Below are 23,498 nucleotides of genomic sequence, written 5' to 3'. Positions count from 1 at the left end.
TTGCATTTAGAGAAGGAACCAGTCGTTTGATGTATAATGACTCAAGTGTCGTTAAGTAATTGTTGGGAGTGCTGTCAATGATTGAGAAATATGTTTTATCAATATCAATTTTACATATTTTGGCGTGGTTACGGATATTGGATAATTCTGGGTTTGTTATCCTTTGTCCTGTTCTGTAGCTAACACCAGGATCCTGGTGTTAGCTACAGAACAGGATCCTGGCTACGTGACTGGAATATCTCACTTTTAGTAAGCGTTTGGTCGATCCGACGTAAATACCAGGACAACCCGGACAATTAAATTTATAAATGACGTCGGATCTCATGAACGGTGGTAGTTTTTCTTTGTGTGTAAAAAATGTGCCAATTTTTAATGGGTTGACAGGAATCAAGTTTAATTTTAAACAACTTATTTCACTTTCAATGATTTTCCTTATTCGCTCGCCTAATTTGTTTTTATATGTAAAAGGAATGGTACAGTACATAACTAGCTTCTTAACATCATAGGAAGGAACTTGCACAGAAAAATTATTATTTAAAATTCTATTTACTACATTATAAAAAACATTTACTGGGTAAGAATTGTTAATAAAATGCCTCTTTAAAAATTCAATTTCTTCGTGAAATAAATTCCAATTTGAGGTATATTTCATAGCTCTAAAAATCAGGCATGAGATGGCATTAATTTTAAAATTCAAAAAACAAAAACTATAAAAATGATTACCAAAACCCGAAAATGTATGCTTCCTAAAAATGGTAGTGTTGAGTCTATCATCTTCCTTAACAACCTTTAGATCTAAAAATGATAAGCAGTTATTATGCTCGGTTTCCATAGTAAAATTTATATTATGATGCTGGCTATTCACAAAATCCAAGAAGGCTTCACTTTGCCATTTATATTTAAATAATAAAAAAAGTGTCATCAACATACCTTCGATAAAAGTGTGGCTTAAAATTAGAAGGGCATTCTGTTAAAAATTTTGATTCTAAAAACTCCATAAAAATATCTGCAAATATAGGGGCCAACGGGGACCCCATAGCCAAACCCTCGACCTGCGAGTACAATTTGGAATTAAAACTAAAAAATGAATCTTGCACTGCAAGTTCTAAAAGTTGTTTGAATAAAATTCGATCAAATCCATGGAAGCATGTGGTATTTAAAAAAACTTTATCTAAAATAATCTCAATTGTTTCTTCCACTGGTATGTTTGTAAAAAGTGATTCAATGTCAAGACTTATCATGTAAAGATCTGAATCTTGTCTGACAATTAATTCCTGAAATTCGTAGCCATTTTTAACTGTGTTAACAGGATGTGCAAATTCAGACAACAATTTGGCCACATATTTAGAGATGTTAAAGTTAGGACTTTTAATGGATGACAATATAGGGCGAATGGGAAAACTTTCTTTATGTATTTTTGGTAGACCATACAGGATACCGAAGGACGAACCAGTGACAAAAAGGTTATCATGTGTTGATTCATTAATGATTTTTAGACTTTTTAATTTTCTAAGAAATCTATTGATTCTGTCTTCTCGTTTAAATATCTCGGAAAAACGTAAATCTCCCAATAATTTGAATTTGGTAGTGTCAGCTAGAATGTAGAGAACTTTTCTATTGTAGTCGTGCTTGTTAAGGATAACTGTACCTTTACCTTTATCCGGTTTACATATAATGATATTGTTTGTTTTAAATGTTCTCTAAGGTTTTTAATAATTTATTATTATTACAGGGTCCTGAAGATGTACTCTGAAGCAGTATGAACGTTCCATAATAAAATATTCTTCACTATGTTTGGTGGATTCCTGGACCCTTTTTAATGCTCTCATCTCGATTTTTATATATTTTTTAATATATAATTAATAATATATAATATATATAATATATATATATTATTATATAAAAATCAGATGAGGAGCATTTAAAAAAAGGTCCAGGAAATCCACCAAAACATAGTGAAGAATATTTTATTATGGAACGTTTCATACTGCTTCAGAGTACATCTTCAGCCTGTAATTATAAATTGTGACAATTTAATTAATAGTAAGATACTACATTAAGACTAAAATATCAAGATAATAAATTAATTAAAAACCTTAGAGAACATTATATATATATATATATATATATATATATATATATATATATATATCTGACTTTTGTATATGTGTGTATCAATACATTATTATAATCATTATTTTTTTTATCTTCTACCACTTTTGATGTGATACTTTTAAATACCTCTCTTACATTGAATAATAATTGTGAAGAGTACAAGTTTGTTTAGGTTGGAAACTACAGTATATGTGGAATTGCTGTTAACTGTGAGATTTCTAGGCAATATTCAGGTGGGTGCAGGTTATAATATTGTGTCTTTGTTAGACTAGTTATCAAAATGTCGGACCCCACAAAAATTGGACCACTGAAAATCACAAGTACCTACTCAAAACTGAGTATTGTTGAGAAAACAATGAAAATGGCAACTGTTGTAGGGAAGCTTTTAACATTTGCAGTAGATGAGAATTGACATAGGTTCACACTTTCTGAACCAAAAGCTAATCAAGATAACCTCACTCAAAGTCAAGAAATAAAGGTAAGACCCATTTTCTGAGAAATTCCATACAGGAATATGCTTCTGTATTGTACCTCATGTGACTAAATATTATGAATGCAAAACTGAAATTTATAGAATAGGGAGTGTAGAAAACCGAAATTGGCAATACATTGCTAAGTTGCTAGGAGTTTACACAGTGGCAGACACAAACAGTAACTCAGTTTGTCACTGGAGAACTGTGAAGCCAGCATGCATGGACAGTTAGATACAGAATGTCTAAAGCTTGCAATGGACGCACATAAAGGCAATCTATGGTTATGGGTTTGTTAGCAAGCAAGCATATTTTCCTATTTAGAAACAGCCAAAATAAGAACAAAAGATATCACCATATATTACTAATTATTCCCTACAATATCAAATCTCCATACAGCACACACAAACATTCATTATAACAGTTCATGCTACAACCTTTTTTCAATCACTTTTTTTTTTTATTTTCAGGTAATGCTCGGAAACGTTGGGGATATTACCTTCCCTGGCTACTTATAAGTATAACATTTACTTTTATGGACATTGCTATTGGGGCATTTTTCATTATAGATATGTTGGTGAGTATAAATAGCAACACTTCCAAGTTATCTATAAAGAATGACATAAACTGATAAGATAAAAAGAGAAGGGAAAAATATAAGAATTCCTTATAACAATGTTGACTCCCTAGATTAGCTTTCTTTACGGGTTACTGTAAAGATGCAGAGTAAGGGCAGAAATATATTGCCTCTGATGTGATGTGCTAAATTGCGTTAACTGATATTAATAAATTAAGCCAATGTTACTGAAGGGCTTACAATGTTCTGATGCACTGTGTGGTGTGCCATGGTGTGAGTCATCTGATGCCAACTACATGTCAATGCATACTTATGGGTGTCATCAGTTGAAAGGAGAGAGGTATACAACTGAATAGTTTCTGGAGTTTTTAAAATGGATTTGATATATTAATATATTTACATTTGAATAAATATCTAATAACACATCTTGTTTACTACCAGAGCTTTTACTAAACATGGACACAAAGCAAGCCTTCCTTCTCCAAAAGCATTTTATAAGCTGAGTAGTAAATGACTTTTTTGGTGAAATCATGATCTGTTGAAATTATGTAAAAGAAAATAAAACATTAAAGTAATGAGATTTACCAAATCTAGCCTTTTGAGCATTGCTGGGATGCATCCAGTCTTATTTCATAAAGGGCAAACATTACACTTATTGCATCAAAATTCTACTCTTCATCAAGAGTCATTTATAATTACCTTCTTTGATTAATTTCCATCTTTTCTTTAAACCTAAACTCTTGGCTAGATGAAACTCATGATTGGCAAGCAACACTGGTATACAATATAACAGCCACATTATGTACATAATCAGCAAAAACAAACTATGCACTGATTTAGATACCAGTACATGGACATTATCAACAGACTATGCAAAGTATGACAAATTTTTAAAAACAATTTGCGTTTTCCATAGCTAACAAACCTGAGGTCTTAACAAAAAACCTCCAACTTGGGATGTTTCCTTGGCCCTAAGGAGCTTCACTAATACTCCCTATGAGGCTCTACGTCGTTCATTGGACAGGAACTTGACACTCAAGACGGTTTTCCTCCTGGCCTTGGCTTCTTCGAAGAGAATAGGGGAGCTACATGGCCTGAGCTATAATGTGAAACATACCAGGGGTTGGGGGTTAGTGTCCTTTGAATTTGTCCCGTAATCCCTCGGTACAAGATGACAGATTTGCCTCCTTTTCCATTCCATCTTTGGATGACTTTGTGGGCAGTGATTCTCATGAGCTCTTATGTCCTGTCAGGGTCCTGCGTTGGTATCTTAAGAGAACATGACATCTCAGGCCAAGGTGTCATAGGCTTTTTGTTAGCACAGGGCGTTCTAAGAAAGAGGTTTCCAGTAATACAATCTCTTTCTGGATATGTGAGGCTATCAGGCAGGCATATTTGTCTCTTGACGATTACGTCCTAGAGCACATGACATCAGAGGTATTAGCTCCTTTCTGGCATTCAAAAAAAATTTGGTTCATAGAGTTTTGAACACTGGTACTTGGTTAAGTCAACCAACATTCACCTCTTTTTATCTTAAGGATGTTGCCCACACGTCTATGGACACCATTTCCTTAGGTCCTGTGGTGGCCGCCCAACACATTGTGTAACTCATCGTTGCCCCTCACCAGGCAAATTTGTATCTTACCTAAGATGATTGTGTGGAAGAGAGAATGAGTGAGTTGGCTGGTCTCTTTCTTTCTCTTATTCCTTTCTTCTTCCTATGGGCGGGTTGAGGAATAGACACGTCATTCACTGGACTGGTCTGATACAGGTGAGTAAGGTAGTCATACTGGTAGTTTGTCTGCTCTGTATTATCAAATAATCAAACCCTCTATCCAGTAGCAAATACTCCACTCTAGCAAGGGGGAGTGAGGAGTGATAACGAATCACGTACCTATTTAAAGATCCAAACTGTTCCCAATTTCATCAGTCAGTTGTCCAACACACACAGTGTAGTCTTAACATGCACTGCACATCTGAATTCTCAGATCACCTGCCTCACTTTTTGTGGAAACTTTGAGGTGGTTAGGACACTCATTATTTGGATAATGATTGTCTATTGTATTATAAAAAGTCATTTTAAATATGCATGACTGTCCCCGTGTTTGTGTATGCTTGGAGAACTTAGTAAGCTGTTAGGTATTTTAACAAGTAAAAGCCTAGCCTCTGGTAACATATGGTAAGGAAAATACACTTAACATCGTCAGCCACTTGTATGAAGTAAGTCTTTCATGTTTGGGAGGGAAAAGCACATTTATGGTAAGCATATATGAAAACCACATAACCCTCACAATTACTGGATGCAGTTTCTAGATTCAAGAGAACTGCCTCTTATATAAAAAGTGTTCTGCCCTATTAGTCCATTATGGTAGATTTTAATATCCTTTGCCTTGCCCAACAGGAGACTGTGTTCTTTGTTTGCTTCTTCCTTTGTCCTAGAGAGAAGTGGTCTACAAGTCTCTCTTCTAAAGTCTTAAGTCATCAGTAGGCAAAGCTTGATAGCTCTCACTGGACAAAGAAAGAGGTCCTCTTCATTAATGAAGAAGAATGAGGAGGATGTGGAATAGTCCTGGCTACTTGTCTTTTAATTTGATGACCAACACCTAGTGTGACGACCTTTCTAAACATTCTCTAGTGTGAGGTTCCAGCAAAGCAGCTTCTAAACTAACTTGTAAGGAGACTGTGAGATTTTAAAGTGAGAGAGAAATCTCAAGTAGATCTGAGTGACCCACGTGGAACCTCTTTTTCAAAGTGCTATGCACACCTTTTATTATTATCATTATTTCAGTAGATGAAACCTAAACACGTGGAACAAGAACGTGGGGGCCATTGACATGAAATTCAAGCTTCCAAAGAACGTTGGTTTCAGCCTCCCACCACAGACCTCACACTGCAACAGTAACTGATCATGATACAGAGCCAGTGATTTCTCTTCGTGAGTGGCATGCCACAACACTAACCACTATAACAGCTAAAGAACTCACAAAAGAACCCTGTTAAGCTTCCTAGAGCAAAATCCTGCATCCCTTGATGGTGGAGACAACTTCCTGCATCAACAAAAGAAATAATGAGGTCAGCAATTAAGGGTATAAGGGGTCCACCGGATCAATTGCCCATCCACTGCTACAACTTAAGAATTAGCTCAATTTGACCTGACAGAGGCTACACATTTAAGTTCTGCAAGACCTTTAAGGCTGTGGCTGCTTCTTCTAAATATGCTCTACCTCTGAGGATTTCCTGGATAACCTCATGAAGATGGGTGTTGAGGTTGCCGTGGAATCAGTAGAAATATAGCTACTTGAGAAGCTACTTTGAGATTTTGAGACTCCTGGAACTGTCCATTACCATGGATAGCAGATTTGTAAACCATTCAGCTGCATCCAACACTGAACTATCACAATCATCCTGGATGCACAGTCTCTCAAAAACTTGCCTGATGAGGAATTATTAGGTAAATGTCAAGTTCATCCCAAGGATGTAACATTGCATCTATCCTTCAGGCTGCAGATTCTAGATGAGTTGTATAGTACAGGGAATTGTTGGCTATGGCTCTGTGCCTTCCATGGACACAAACTTTGTCACTATGTCAGCTGACAGTTTCTGATTGTGTGCCCTCTAATTCGGTAAGCATGCCACAGTCTTTAAATTGTTGGTCATCATACCTACTGATTTTCCTGCAAATGCTTGGTCTTGAAAAATGGCCTTTAACTTGAGGAAACTGAAGCACCTTTCTCTATCCTGCAATATCCAATATTTTGTCACCTGATGATCCAATAGATGTGTGCCCCATGCTCAACTTGACACATTCATAAGCACCAGTACTTCCATGGAGAGTGGAATCAGTAAGACTTGGGTCAAGCAATCAATGATGGTCCTTCAAAACATCTTCATAGGCTAAGACTGGACAATCTTTCAGTAAGACAGGCTAAGACTGGACAATCTTTCAGTAAATTGCTGCCAACCATGACATTAAGAGTATCACCTTAAATGACCAAAACCTGTAGTGGCTCTGTGAAACAATATCTCCAGTAACACATGATGTCCAATCATAGACTGACACAACTTGGTCACAAGGATTTGGACTCCAATGAAACAGCTAGATCAAGGATAACTCACTGATTCTACCCTCTGTCCAACATAATGACTAGCTTCACTTCTGTGTCGGTGACAATACCCTGGTACATAGCTCGTAGAGGACACTAGGTCTTATTTATCACAGTTGACAAGGAGGTCAAGGGTTTTTCAAACTTCACAGAATATGGTCAGGTGCCATCTCAATTTCCCTGCTGTTGCTGTCATCACCAGCCAGTAACCTAGGTACTACCTCAGAAGTCTTATACAGTACCAATCTTACGAGCCCAAGCTCCATGCTGCCACTAGTGACAAAGTTCATGTGAAGACTCTTAAGAGCAATTGCCAGGGTGAAACATAGGAGTTGAAACTGAGCTAATATCACTTTCCCAAACAAATCAGTCATTTCCTTAATGCTGGGTGCATAAGCATCTTGAGAATTGCATCTATTAGGTTCAGAGATGCTAAAAAGTTACCCTTCCTAATGGGCAGCTGTACAACTACAACTCCAGTCTCTTTTTGAAGCTGATTTGCTGCACAACTTATTCAGGGGGCTGAGGTTGATTATTGGTATCTAAACTTCTCTGTTGCCTTTGGCACCATAAACAAATGAGTGTAGAAATCATGACTAACTAACTCACCTCTTTACCCAAAGCCAGGAATCTTTCCAAACCATAGCTGTACTTCCCAGTCTAATGGCTAATTCTGAGAGTGGGGGGCCTGCCTCCAGAAAATATAACAGACAGCCTACCCTGATTACATATAATACCCACAGTTCTGCTCTGATCTTCCACCATGATCTAATGAATCTCAGGAGACATGCCATTAGCAGCCCTGCTAAACCCCTTATCAGGTGACTTCGATATGCACCATCTTGAGCTGATAAGGCAACCACTGTCTCCTTAATGGAGTTCGACCTGTTGAGGTGTGATGAACAAGATCTTGATTGTATGCCTAGTATCCTGTTGCGTACATCCAGGGAAAGATCACCGTGGTCACTGCATTCTTCTACTAGGCATCACTTGTAGACATGACGATTATGTATTACCACAGTTAAAGCCAACAACCAGGTCATTGTTAAAATGAGCTCTCTTATGAATTCACTAAAAATGCTCTTTTAGAATAAGAATGAATCCTGAAGATCAGAGACAAGAGGTGGGTGAGATCTTTGATCACTATGTCCTACATCTTAATTACATATATAGGTACACCATCCTTTATCCAAAATTCTAAAAACCAAAAAGCTTTAAAAACCGAAAACATTTTGTGGAGTAGAGCATCCTTTCATAAGAGCAAGCAGAGCACAAGGAATAGGCAAATATATTATCCAAGGGCTGGCACTCCATCACAGTGACCAACCATGACAGTAGTGGCACTCCTAGATTGACTCGCCCTGGATGTCCTCCTCATCATGCAGCAGAATCACTGGAAGGGTGACTGTTTGTGATATGCCTTATAGGTGAGGAGGGGCAGACACACCTGGATGCAAAAACTGCTGCAAAGGAAGTCAGGGTTTCCATCAAGAGAACAAAAGAAAAGACAATTGTACACATCAAAAGACTTACATGGGAAACCTTGGCAGGTTCACCGGGGCATGACAAGAGACAGCAAATGTGCAAAAATTAACATTTCAAATTTTCATGCCACTAAACAATCACTGAATAACTAAAAAATGAATAAAACGCCAACTCCAACAAACGTACAATGACTAAAAATCTTTCAAAACCAAAGTAAATTAACAAAAAAATACTCTTCTTGTCCCTGCAGTAAAGTAAATAAAATGAGAAAAAGAACTCACTTTCAAAAAAAGTAATGACTTGTAAGCCTGCGAGTAATAAAAACTTTTAAAATCTTCACAAAATGCAACAAGAAAGCAAATACAGCATTACAAGAAAGCTAAATTCTCATGGTGACCAAAAACAAAGTTACTCACAAAGGGACCTGAGATATAATAAAAAATAAATATATGCAAAAGTTAACACAAACAAATTTCATTGTGGAGATGATGAAAATGAAGTAGAACATGCCAAATACTCAATTTACTTTTTACTTACTTTACTTTATCTTCCTGCCACTGGCCAGTGGCATAAGGCTGAAAATACTCAAGTTAAAACAATAATATGTAGTTAAACGAGTCTCAAGAAGAGAAATACATATTCGGAAAACATACTTTTGATTTTGACAAAGCGATTTCCAGGGAATGACTTTGGTGTTTGAGTAGCCCACAGAATTATTAATGAAATATCTATAGGTAAAAATAACAAGTAGATGAAACCTATTTACATGGAACAAGCTTCCAAAGAATATGGTGTTCATTAGGAGGAAGTTAAAGGAAGTAAAGGGAAACACCAAAGGAGATACCACTTATTAAAAAATAGATAATAAATAATAATAAATAATAAATAGATAAATACAAAACGTAAAGAGAACAGTATTAGGGTAGTAATGCATTGCAGTTTTGCTTGAACCTCAAGTTTCAATTGCATGATATCATCTGGAAGGCTGTTCCACAGAACAATGGTGTGAGGAATACAGGACCTCTGGAACTGAGAAGTTCGACAGCAATGCAAATTGACTGTAGGGACGCTGTTTGCCAGCCTTAGCCTGAAATGAGGCCCGAGGGATCCTAACCGAAGCAGAGCCCCTCGGGGGTTTGACCAGAGAGGATCTCCTTACCTGTCTCTGAGGAGGAGGAAGAGGGGGACGACGTAAATGTGCCTCCGACAGCTTGGTGAACCAATCTGTCCTTGGTATAAGCTCTTCGTCTATCGATCGCGTTCTCTAACTCCATCCTAGGGAAGAGGAATTGAGACTCCAAGAGATTCCCATTTCGGAGTGCCAACAAGGACTCAGAGACCATTGAGGCAGCCACCTTGGACAATACTGCATCCCTCCTAGTTAGAAGAAGATTAGCCCAAAGGTTAGCACTAAGGTGGCACAAATAGAAGAACGTCTTACCCCCAGACTGCAATAGCCTAGCAAGGGAAGATGCACTCACTAACCCCTCCTCGACATATCAGACGCGATCCTGGCTATAGCTGTTGACCACAAGTCTAACCAGAAGACTCTCTGAAAAATGGAAGCCGCTGTAGATTCCATAGCCAGAGTTTCCTGAGACGACAGAGAAGAGCTCTCAGATCTAACCTGCTCCAAGGCTAAACCAGGCCTGACACAAATAACGTCTGGGTTAAGGTGACGAGGCATCAGATGGACTGAAATCTTTTAATCATATTTCCTATGTCGCATGAGAGGAGGAGGAAGAAACTTAGATGACCCCTTCGAACGAAGAGAGCCATCCCGATCCAACACCAACGCATTCACATGTTGTAAGAAGATCTTGGGTCATGGCTGGATCCCATTAAGGCCTCCAAACATGTAGGTGTAATGAACGATTGAGTCTGAGTCCCACATTCCAGGTTGTTGAACCGACGAATGAGTTCAGTCACTTCCGAAAAGGAAGACATAAACTCCTGACTTTCTCCCTCCTCCTGCTCCGGTATAGGAGGCTGACAACAAGAAGTTGGTTTGATAGAAGATTCTCTAGAGGGTCTAACTTTCAGGGCCGGAGAGACATTCCTCACACTCAAAGAAGTAGCTATAAAAGGTTGTTGGTTGTCTACCAACATAGACACCAAGGACCGATCCCTACTCAAACTCCTTCCAGATTCATGTAACGAACCAGGAACACTATCGACGAAGCGATCATGTATGTGTACATCAGGCGAAATGTGTATGTTTGCATGAGGTAGTGTACACGATCTTGTGACAATACATAGGCGTGTCTGTGAGACATCGATCGTGCCCTGTCACAAGACACTGAACGAGAACAAAACGAGTTCTTTGGAGAAGAATGAGCCTCAGGGACAAGCATCCTCCCAGGAGAACAAATAACTTGTCTTTGGATTACTTCTTTGTCCTGTAGCACCTCCACTTCTGCAACCTTAGACTTCTTGACAGGAGACTTATCATCCTTACGACAACATACAGGAGCCGAGGAAGAGGCTGTGAGAGCAATTCAACCACATCTGCACGTACATATGGGCTAGATCTTCGATCGTGTACAGATGACAAAGGCTCAACACTCCTACAGTCACAAACACGTCCAAGTGTAGGTACACAAGCGTGAATAGATGACGATGTAGAGATATTAGCCTGAACAGAGGTGACTTTGTCGAGCAGAGACAATGAGGAAAACTTCTTCCTGCAGGAAACCTTGCCAGAATCTCGAACGTTAGTCCAAGATGTAGAGGTAGGAGAAGAGCTTCTCTTGGCAGGATGATCACGGACGAGAGGAGAAGGTGAACCACTCCCTCTGCTCGGAGAAGAAGAAATCGCAAAGTCCTTAACTCTCCGTCAGATGCGATGACGACCAATTGATTAAGTGTGAGACGAAGATGAAGATGAAGAAGAAGAAGAGACTTCTCCACGAGATCTCTTCGCGGTAGGGGGAGGAGGCAAGGCCTTCCGCTTCTGCACAGTTTCCTTCACAGCGAACGCGATAACTTCTAATCAAAACAGAGCCCAGTTGCTTGAAGACCGCCTGAAACAAGGCCTCTGACAGATCAGCGAGTGCGGAAGATTGCATCATAACAGGCAACGATGACATCACAGTGACGGGAGGGTGAGCGGCTGCTACTACTGACGTCATGGACCGAGACGATGCTGGGAGTGAAGTCAAGCTCTCCATGTAACCAGAGCTAGTCGATGGCATTGCTAGTGGAGTTGACTCACAAGATGGCTACCTGCACGACCCAGCATAGAAGAGGCCAGGGGGAGGCGGGAGGAAAGCGGGCGCTTGGGGAGGGTGGGAGCGGAACTCCAATAAATGTGTCAGCAAGCCTTCCAAGGAGGGAGCGCCCCGAAGCCCAAGCGATGCCCAAACCACCGCCATTTTGGGAGACTCTGAATCTAAAAGGCAAGATTATATGAAGAAGCCTCCCCACCTTCAGGACAAGCATTGGAGCCCAAAGGAGAAGAAGTAACATTACACAAAACATCAGCCTGTGGCACTCCCGATACTTCCATCATGGAATCAATGGAAGAAAAGGACACAGGAACAACAGAATTAGCTACAAATAAAGGAGAAGGAGTCGGCGACTCGTTTAGACGTAGGAGAAGCAAAGACCTCCCAAGAAAGAAGAGTAAAAACTCTCCAATGTTCCCTCTTCCTGTAAAACAGCTTCCACTGAGCTTAATGCCAGGAAAAACACTCCGGACAAGGATTCCTTACAGTACAAAAGTTAGCTCTGCACCTACTGCAAGTGTTGTGCAGGTCCGTTACCAGTCACTAAAAACCTCGAGCAAGGAAATCCCCAGACGCCTGGACTCATACGCTGGCAAGGATGAGTAGTTTCAGAGGAGGCCATAATCCTAAACACCAATGCTCAATCACACTGGAAAGAAAGAACTCGGGCAAAACACAACCGGCTTGGGAGGAGAGCAAAGTGTAAGCATCTACTCTCCAAGGTGGTTAGGAAAAGACTGGGTATCACGGGGCGAGACATGGTCTTCGACCAGATCTCATCTCGTATAAGCAGGCTTTGCCAGATCTCTCAGATTCCTTGCTTACAATCTCCGATTGTAGTAACCGGTTTCCCAGCTGTGCTTGTAAATATCCTATTGTTAAGACCGAAGGTTTGTTCCGCATATGAACAAATAAGTTTTTAGCAACTTTGGAGAGCACAGGGATAATAGAGACTGGCCTGAAGTTAGTACAGTCTGCAGATGTGCCACTCTTTGGAACAGGCACTGTAATACTAAGCTTGCGCTCATCCACAAAGATACTATGTTGACATAAAAATCTATATAATCCAGTAATCTTGGGAGACATCACACTAGAAACTTTTCTAAAAAACAAAGGGAAGAAACCATCATGGTCTTCACCCCAACTATCAAGATTATCCAGAATTTTCTTAACTTCTCTTGTGGAAAATGCAAATTTTGTAATAACAGGTTTAGTATGACAAGTATCAGGGAGAGGGACATCCTCAGCTGATTGCTTAGCTTCAAAAGCTCAGTGAAGCTGTTCAGCCTTTTCCCTAGGGCTATTAACCAATCTAGTACCATCATCTGTAGTCGTGGTGAAATGGAAGATGAACCTGACCTAAAGACAGAAGATATCAATTTGGTACAACACACAGGAGGCTGAGCAAAACATCTTTCTAAGGTAATGAATAAGAGATCTGGAGAGAATAATCTGAGATTTTCCTAGAGATAATGAAGACATGAATTTGCTTATGACAGACTTCACAATTTAGCTGGTCCTCTGGTATGGTTGCTAGCGGCATGGGATGCCACTCAAATGTCGCGAGTTTGCATCTCCCCAAGGACCATGAAAAAATCACCGGCTCTGTATGACGATCAGTTACTGCTACAGTGTGAGGTCTGCAGTGGGAAGCTGAAACCAACATTCTTTGGAAGCTTGAATATCAAGTCAATGGCCCCACAAGCTTTTTCCATGTGAATAGGTTTCATCCAATGAAATAATAATAATAATAACACCAAGCAACGAAGGACAAGAAGACAAACTAAGAGACGATACCACCGATGACTACAGGAATCATGAGCTACCAAACAGCGATACACAAAGAAACATGGAAGAAGTAACAGAGAGGACAGAATGGCTGGAAAAGATCAGACTATGGATGAAGCCAGATACAGAAAGAACAAAGATCCCCTCCATGAAAGCCTACAACACAAAGAAACTATGGGAGAAAACAAGTGAAGTTAATGAAATAATGAGACTATTACACACCACCAGTATCACAGAAACAAATAACCTGGCATATGCAGGAGCATAATGGGGATACAAACACTAACACCATCATCACAACCAACCCAACTGAAACCAAAACAGCAACTGCCTTGGAAAAGGAACCTGCAAAAACAAATCATGGCTATGAGATCTGACTGAAGTAAACTAAGAGATGGCAGAAAAGAGGCTAAGAAGCAAGAAAACAAGGGAGGAACTGAACAAGAAATACAAAGTACAGAAGGGACTAAATAACACAATAGCAGAGATAAAGCAGAGGCTTAAAGCCAAAGCACATAAGATCCAATGATACATGAACAGGAATAAAGGATACCAACAGAACAAACTCTTCGGAACCAACCAGAAAAGACTATAGTACAGAGGGGAAGACAACCACCAGGAAATTCCTGAAACTGAACTGAGTAAGAGACTCTGGGAAAACATATGGAGCAATCCGGTATCACATAACAAACATGCAACATGGCTCCAGAAAGTCAAGGCAGAAGAAATGGGGAGAATAAAATAGAGATTCATCGGGATCACAATAGACACACTCATACACCAACTAAAGAAAAGGCCCAACTGGAAAGCCCCAGGTCCTGATGAAGTCCACAGATAGTGGCTCAAAAACTTCAAGGCCCTATACCCATGAATAGCAGAACAACTCCAGCATTGTATCACAAACCACAATGTGCCCAAATGGATGACCAACAGGAAGCGCATCCTTAGTACAAAAAGATAAGAACAAGGGAAATATAGAAAGTAACTACAGGTCTATCACCTGTTTTCCAGTAATGTGGAAGTTACTAGCAGGTATCATCAGTGAAAGGCTATACAACTACCTAGAGGATACAAACATCATCCCCGCCAACAGAAAGGCAGAAAGAAGTGTATAAATAAGGAAGGGGAAGGGTACAAAAGACCAGCTCCTGATAGACAAAATGGTAATGAAGATTAGTAAGAGAAGGAAAATCAACCTAAGCATGGTATGGATTGACTACAAGGAAGTGAACGTTGTCTGCCAAAGCCAAGAACCAGCATTCAGAATCCTATGAACAGACAAGCTTGGTATGGATTGACTACAAGAAAGCCTTTGACATGATACCAAACACATGGCTAATAGAATGCTTGAAAATCTATGGGACAGAGAAAAAGTGTAGTTTGGAATAGAAAAATGGGCCTTGGTCAACATACAAAAAGGCAAAGTAACAAGGACTGAAGGGATAAAGCTACCAGATGGGAATAGCATCAAACACATAGATGAGACAGGATACAAATACCTGGGAATAATAGGAGAAGATATAAAATACGCAGAGATGAAGGACACGATCAGGAAAGAATATATGCAGAAACTTAAGTAAATACTCAAGTCAAACCTCAATGCCAGAAATATGATGAAAGCCATAAACACATGGGCAGTAACAGTAATCAGTGCAGGAGTGGACGTAGGCTGAATTCCGCAGCATAGACCAAAACCAAATAACCATTACAATACACACAGCACTAAACCCAAGAGCAAATACAGACAGACTATACATAACACAAAAGGAAGGAGGGAGAGGGCTACTAAGCATAGAGGACTACATCAACATCGAGAACATACCACTGGGCCAATATCTGAAAACCACTGAAGAAAAGTAAGCTGCCACACTCACCTGTATCAGACCAGTTCCAGTGTATGACGTGTCTATTCTTCAGCCCACCATTAGGAAGACGAAAGGAAAAAAGAGAAAGGAGACCAGCCATCTCACTCATTCTCTCTTCCACACAATCATCTTAGGTAGACACAAACTTTCCTGCCAGAGACACTGGATGAGCTACACAACTTGTTGGGCAGCCACCACCGGATCCAAGAAAAATGTGTTCAAGGACCTGTGGGCAGTCCTTCATATAAAAGGAAGTGAACGTGGTCTGCCGAAGCCAAGAACCAGCATTCAGAATCCTATGAACAGACAAGCTCTTATTTGCCAGAGAGGAACACTTTCCTCTGATGGCAAGTGCTCTAGCCTGCACAGACTCTGTGACAGACCTATAAGGTGAGGAGTATGCCTGTTTAATCATCTCACGCAGCCAGAATGAAATGGTGTTTTTGGACACTTCCCTTCTGGACCTCCCAGTGCTAACAAAAAGTCTACAACACCTAAGTCTTAGGTGACGAATCCTTTTTAGATAGCAGCGCAGAGCTCTGATGGGACCAAGCAATAACTCAGGAGGGTACCATTAAGTGCCACGCCCTCATCAGCCACAACCAGACTCCTTCCTGGGATAGTATTGTCCACAGTATACTACAATCCTCGGAAGCGCCCCTGACCCCGAGACATCTGCGCTTGCTAGAAGCACTATTCAATTTAGAAAAAAGCCCTCCCTGAACACAACACAAGAAGCCTTCCTCCTTCCCACGAGCATAAGGTGGAACCTGACCCAAGGACCAATTTATTAACAAAGAATACCAGCAATAACATTGTCTATATACCTGAAGATGACACCTCGATGAAGGAAACACCGACAACAACACCAGGAATGATGTCATAGAGCGAAGAGCCAACAAAAATGCAGCTTCCCATGACATCAACTGAGTACTGAGGCAATCAACAAAGCTATGCCAGAGAAACCATCAACTCCAACAACTGTCTTGAGGCAGTGAGTACGCAGCCAATAGCAGACAGTCCTGAGTGCGCAGTTAATAAAAAATCAACATCTCGTTGCAACCTGCTGGCACCAATGGTATAAAACACTGCAGGACTCCTTACAACATCAGTCCAACTCCAACCTTTGTCTAGAAAATGACCAGCAGAGCCGGAGTAAAAACGCTGCAAGAAAATAAGCAGAGAGAGAGAGATTGCTGTTTCTATGCAGAACAATAATTATTCCTTGAATCCAGCCTTTTTGACATGTCCACCATTGGCACATTGCTTGCCAGTCTAAGCAATACTGAAAAAATCAACAATAAGGAGACTTGAGAAAGTCCTGAATAAAATTAACACAGCTGAAGCGGCCATTATACAGTAGTACCTCGAGATACGAAATTAATCCGTTCCGAGGCGCCCTTCGTATCATGAGTTTTTCGTATCTTGGACCACATTTTACATGTAAAATGACTAATCCGTTCCAAGGCCTCCAAAAACACCCCAGTAAATTTCATAATAAAGCTAAATTGACCTATAAACAATGAAATACTACAACAATTTGGACCATTCAATACGTAACTTAATAATAAAAATACAAAACCTGTAAATAAAGTGTATATTAGCGTACAAGAAATATTATTACTGTAACGTAAAATGTGGAGGCTTACCTTTCGAGTGAGTCTATCTCCGAAAGTGGCGGCAGAGGAGGAGGAGGAGGACAAACGGCAGATACGTACACTTAACTTTACGAAACACACAAAAAAATGTCAGAAAAACAAACTAAACTTTACAAAACACATTAACAAAACTGTAACACTTAACTTTACAAAAAACTTAAAATAAAATTTATTTTGTCTTTTTTTTGATTTTTACATTTCTTTTTACTTTTTTATACTTTACGTAATTTCAATTTCTTCACCACCGAATGGATGCCAGTCCGTTTACGGAATTTTTCTAACCACCCATGAGAAACCTTGAACTCTGGGGTTGCTGTTGATGTCCCCTCTCCGCCGTCGTCTTCGGCTTGGGCAATCAAATCGCCGAAAATAGCGCTGGCCTTCTGGCAGATTGCCGTCTTGGTTATCGTATCGCCATCGATTTCTTTGTCCTCGATCCATACAAGAAGCAGCCTTTCCATTCCATTATGCACGTGGCTCCTCTTGTTGGACAAAATAGTCATGCCCTTGGAAGGTGTAGCTGCTTTGAAGGCTTCCTTCTGCTTAAGGATGGTGCCTATCGTAGACGGATTTCGGCCGTATTCCTTAGCGATCACACTCAACCGAAAGCCAGTTTCATACTTTTTTATTACCTCCATTTTTGTCTCCATAGAAAGCATTCTCTTCTTTCTGTGAACTTCTGCAACTTTCTTGGGACCCATGACTAATATGTACTGTATGTAATTAAGTTACGTATGTAGTACGTATACTAATTAGGTTCTCACAACACGATAAAGTAGCACAACGAAATCACTAACGAATTTACGATACTAAACGAAATCGTTGGACCGAACGAATGCTGCATGCGTATGATAAAGTTTTGGATGCGAAGTGGCCGAGCGAAGGTACGCCACCACGTAAGATGCATGATGGGAGGGATGCTGTCCAATAGGAGAGGATCTCATGGCTTGGCTAGCATCAGGAACCAATGGGAGAGCAGGAGGATGGTGGCGAGTCTACTAGAACTAAGATGGCGGCGCGCGGCGCGAGTTTCAAAATTGTTATCGGGCGAATCTCGGACTTTCAGAAACCTTTCGTATCTTGAAAACTTTTTGTATGTAGAGCAGTAAAATTTTTCGTGTCAGCTTTCGTATCTCGAGTTTTTCGTAAGTTGAGCCTTTCGTATCTCGAGGTACCACTGTACTTCCCAACTATATTATTTTTTGTTGTGGTCTATTACAGTCCTCCAATTCGACTTGGTGGTATTTATAGAGTGGGGTTCTGGGTTGCATCCTGCCTCCTTCTTACTGTGTGCATGAGTCCTGGAGCTACTTCTGCCTATAGTTTTTCCAGATTCCTTTGCAGTGATCTTGGGATCATGCCTACTATTCCTATGATTATGGGTACAATTTTCACTGGCATATCCCATATCCTTATTTCTATTTTCAGATTTTGATACTTAAGCCATTTTTTCCCTTTCTTTCCTTTCAATTCTGGTGGCCATGGTATTGCGACATAGATGAGTGATACTTTCTTCTTGATTTTGTCAATCAATGTCACATCAGGTCTATTTGCACACATCACCTTATCTGCTGTTCTGATAACATTGCCCCAGAGGGTCTTTGCCTAACTGTTTTCTATCAGTCCTTCAGGTTAGTGCTCGCACCACTTATTGCTGCAAGGTATAGCTGGTGTTTCTTGCACAAGCTCCAGTGGAGGGCTTTTGCCACTGAATCATGCCTCTTTTTGTACTGGTTCTGTGCAAGTGCCGGGCATTCCCTTGCCATGTGGTTTACAGTCTCATTTGTCATGTTGCACTTCCTGCATATAGGTGAGATAGTATTTCCATCTATCATTCTTTGAACATACTTGGTTCTTAGGTCCTGATCTTGTGCCGCTGTTATCATTTTATCATTCCTTCTGTTGCCTTCTTGAGCTCTCCCATCTGTAGCCATTGCCATGTTTTTATTATTATTAATACTAGCAAACTTACCCATCTACGATGGGTGATAAAATACGGGTGCAGAAGTGAAAAATTTATATGTACTATTTGTTCAGCAATATTAAAATAAGGGCGATTACATGAATAGTCTCTCTCTCTCTCTCTCTCTCGTAATGTAATTCAAGGGACGATCACTGAATGCAGAGAAATTCTTATTTGTTGTTGTTTCCCCTCTTTTAATGATACTCTCTCGTTCTCTCTCTCTCTCTCTCTCTTAAAGTAAGTGAAGGGACGATCAATAAACGTAAAGAAGTTCGTATTCATTATTGTTTACCCTCTTTTAATGATTCTCTCTCTCTCTCTCTCAATGTAAGTCAAGTAACGAAGACGTTTATGGGATTATCGGATTACTTAGCTCTCAAATCACAAATTATCTCCTCTCTCTTTCTCTCTCTCTCATTTTTTGATAGCAAGATAAAATTATAAAATTGTAGTGCATTAATGTCGTTAAATGGCTCTCTCTCTCTCTCTCTCTCTCTCTCTCTCTCTCTCTTGTCGGTGACTTTCATTTAACAGAACAGGGATCTTGATTGGTTCGTTTCTTTGTCAATTACTTTGCACGGTGATACGAATAATAAAGTATCTTTCTTTTCATTATATATGTTACTGCAAAGACGCAACTTGTATGTCAGTGTGTTATGACTACTGATAAATGCTCTTATGATCCTGTGTCTTCCAAAAAAAAAGTAGAAAGTAGGAACTTGTCAGTTTCCTGTTTATTATGTCCATTGGCAGGATCGAAATTCCAAAGCAACATTACCCGGCAGTACTTCTTCAACCTTATTTTGTGCACTGGCAGTCCCGATGGATTTAAGTTATTCAAAAAATCTTGCGGATATTGATGATAATTTTCATTTTCTATTGTGTCCGAGCTGAAATATTCGCGACTTTCTCCGGGGAAGTTGTACAGAAATTATGTATGAAAAATCGTAAAGTAACTAAGTCTACGGGAATAACCAGCCTCGTTTCACGGCCAGAAACAGCTCAGTTTCAGGGAATCCCTTCTCTCCCCCACCCCCTACAATGGAGGGGGGTAGTTTGGATGAAACCCCATTACAAACCATCTTAGGGGTCCCCACCATAACCCTGCCAAGTTTCATGCCCATCTGACCAGCCGTTTGGCCGTGATTGAATGACAGACAGACAGACAGACAGACATTACGCCCATTATAGTATGATGCTGTTAAAAACCATAAATTAATAAATATAGGTAAAATATTAAATTAATGTACATTTTTTTTACATACACCTAACAGGATGTACTCAAAGAGGACAGCAGTGAAGATGCTTTAAAAGAAATTGGACCAATGATCTGGAGTTTCAGTTTGTACCTCAGGGGTTACGTATTCTGGTTTGGAAATCTTGGACATCTTGCCACTGTCCTCAATGCTTTCTGTAAAACTTACCACAAGAGGAGCAAAGAAAAAAGAAAAAGAAAGGTACTGTATGTGAATTATAATCATATCAGTGTTCCTGTCTTGCCAATAGCTGCCATACGCAGCTTTGTACTTCATCTCTAAGTCTTGATTACATATCTGCATTTATCAAATGAATCAAATTTTAATCTGCTAAACTGAATGAAAAACCAATCTGCTTACGTGTATTTCACCTGTTCTCTCTATAGTGTCTAGGCTAAAAATATGTCCTTGCTTCTATTATTCTCTAATTTTGTTACTGTCCCTCTAATGACATAGATTACTGTATTCTTTTTCAACCACTGTACTCCATGCCACTAGTGTCTGCTACCTTTTACCTACCTCCTGCCAAAGAGACTTCATCATACACCATTCCAGCAAAATTGGCTCCATTCCAACAAAACTGATGTGGATGAAATGATGCAATTAAACTACTTCTCGTTAGTGAAATTTAACTCTTGACCTCTCCTTTGTATTCTGATTTCCTGATCATCTAAAGGTGCTAATTATAGTAAGATCCTTTAAGACGGTTTCTGCATAGTACTGTATTTCTGCACCATCCACATCTGTAATTTTTTTTTTATCAAAATGTAATTGAACCTCACACTTTTGTCCACATGTGTTTTAAGTACTTCAGACTTTTCTTGGAGCAATAATATTATTCAATTTTATATGTATCAGGTGTATTTTTTGGGGCCATAAGTGCTGTTCTTCATCCTGGTTATTGCAACTTAGTTGGATTCACTTGCCACTGGAATATTACTGTTCTCATACTTAGGTTGCGTCACCATTTGTCATCCTTCTGAACAGCACTGAATATAATGCAATAGTTTGATCAAAGACCTGGTTTTTATTGTCTCTTTTCTTCAGTCCTCTTCCTCTCAACCATAAAATAGCATTACCCCTTTTTCTATAAGTATTACAGTATTTTTGGTCATTGAGCTCAAAGGGAGAATTCATTCCCTTATCAGGCAGCCTAATAGCAATTGTCCTGTCCTACCTTCCTCATATTAACACAGAAATTTGCTATCCTTAGATTGCAAGGTTGTTATTGCTTCCTTCAAAAACTGATGGATTCTTTTACTGTTTATGACTTTTCTGACTCACAAAAATTTCTTCTTTCAGGATGTTAAACCCCACTTTTCTAAGAAATTATTCCACAATTAAGCATAAGAAATGGGAATAAAGATCTGATTTATACACCTCAGGAATAAATAATTTGAGTGCGAAAAAGTTTCTCATTAAAATTTAATTCATGGCACATAAAAGATATGTATTACCACATTCAAGTAATGAAAACAGGTAAAAGTAAGCATTTTATATTTCAAAAAACTACATTTACTTATAAAGAATGGGTAAACACAACATCAACCTCTATAATGTAGTGGGCATAATCTTACAAGAAGTCAATTTCAAACCAACAGAAGTTACAGAGGAAACAAGAAAGGGAACTGGCTAAAGCTCGAATGGCAGCAGCTGCAGAAGCTCAAGCATCTTATAATGAAGTTCCAATGCAAACTATGCCAACACCCAATGATTACCAGTCATCTTCAGTACCTTCTCTTCAACATGATGAGGCAGAGGAGAGCCCAGGTGCTCAAAATTATGGATATGAAGAACCTTACAATGCTGACCCTCCTGATTATGTCAAGTAAGCTGCACTGTATTAACAGTACTAAAATCAATATGTACTGAAAACCTATAAGATTGAAAAAACCTAGTTTACACATTAATTTCATTAAAAATTATAATATATAAATTTTCATAATAAAATTTATTATCTGGATACTTACCTACCGTTAAAGTTAGCTTATATCTCCATGCCAATAGGCATTCAAACAAAAGAAGATGATTGCTTGGCTAAATCGGAAGACTGCCTAATTGACCTGTTCTCCATCAGGTGTGTCTGAATGATTTAGCTCGTCAGAATTCTCCTTGACAGTCCACTATGTGTGGGGGCCTGGGTGGGTTCTACTTTAACTTTGGGTGTGATTATCCAAATAATAAATTCTATTGTGAAAATTTATATTATTTGGGATGAATCTTACCTACTGTTAAAGTTAGCTGATTCCCACATAGAGAAAAAGGATGGTGGATAGTGCAGTTAGACAAATTCTGCTCAGCCAAGCTTGCTGAGAGTTTCTTACCTGACAAAAATCCTAACTGGATATTACTGCTGACAGTGGGTGAATTCCATTCAGATTACAAAGCTCTTATGTACACGCAGCCAAGAGTAGGTTTGCAGAGAAAACTGCTTCATTTGAACCAGAATGAACAGAAGCAGCATGGTGGAACCCCTGTGCATGGGTCTGAAAGCCCAATAAACGACAGTCAACTACAAATACAGTGGAACCCCCCCTATTCACAGGGGACATGTACTAGACCTCTGCAAATAGCTAGAGTTCATGAATACTTAGAACCCCTATAAAAACCCTTAAAACTGCCTATGTATTTTGTTAGTTCAAACTTAAAAACCCACTAAAAATGCTTATAGTACCTGTATTTTTTTAATAGTTTTATTACAAAATGTGCATTTAATCATGAATGATATGAAACTACAGCACAGCAGCAGTCCCCGGTTATTGGCGATCCAGTTTTATGGCGCTTGTCTAGCGCCATAAAATCAAGAGATTTATGGCGCCACAATGGGACGAGTTACAGTTATCGTTGCCATAAAGTGTCTTATGGCAAGCCATAAGGATGCTTATGGAGCGCCATAAGGGAGCTTATAGTGCCGATAACCAATTATGGGCGCCATAAGCATCATTATGGCGCCATAAATCACTGAGTTTCGGTTAATGGCGGTTTTTGCTT

General features: G+C 39.5%; 1 protein-coding gene across 1 annotated transcript in view; it reads left to right on the top strand.

Annotated features, from left to right (window-relative positions):
* Positions 1–23,498, top strand: part of LOC135221738 (uncharacterized) — a 110,995-nt gene that overhangs the window by 47,295 nt on the left and 40,202 nt on the right. The window contains exons 5-7 of the mRNA XM_064259538.1: positions 3,056–3,162; positions 20,526–20,708; positions 22,109–22,335. Coding sequence (XP_064115608.1) covers positions 3,056–3,162; positions 20,526–20,708; positions 22,109–22,335 — 517 coding nt within the window. The remainder of the gene's footprint in view (positions 1–3,055; positions 3,163–20,525; positions 20,709–22,108; positions 22,336–23,498) is intronic.

This window comes from Macrobrachium nipponense, chromosome 3, assembly GCF_015104395.2.
Source record: "Macrobrachium nipponense isolate FS-2020 chromosome 3, ASM1510439v2, whole genome shotgun sequence".
Taxonomy (NCBI): domain Eukaryota; kingdom Metazoa; phylum Arthropoda; class Malacostraca; order Decapoda; family Palaemonidae; genus Macrobrachium; species Macrobrachium nipponense.
Note: the sequence above shows the minus strand (reverse complement) of the source record. Positions and strands in the feature narration are given on the sequence as shown.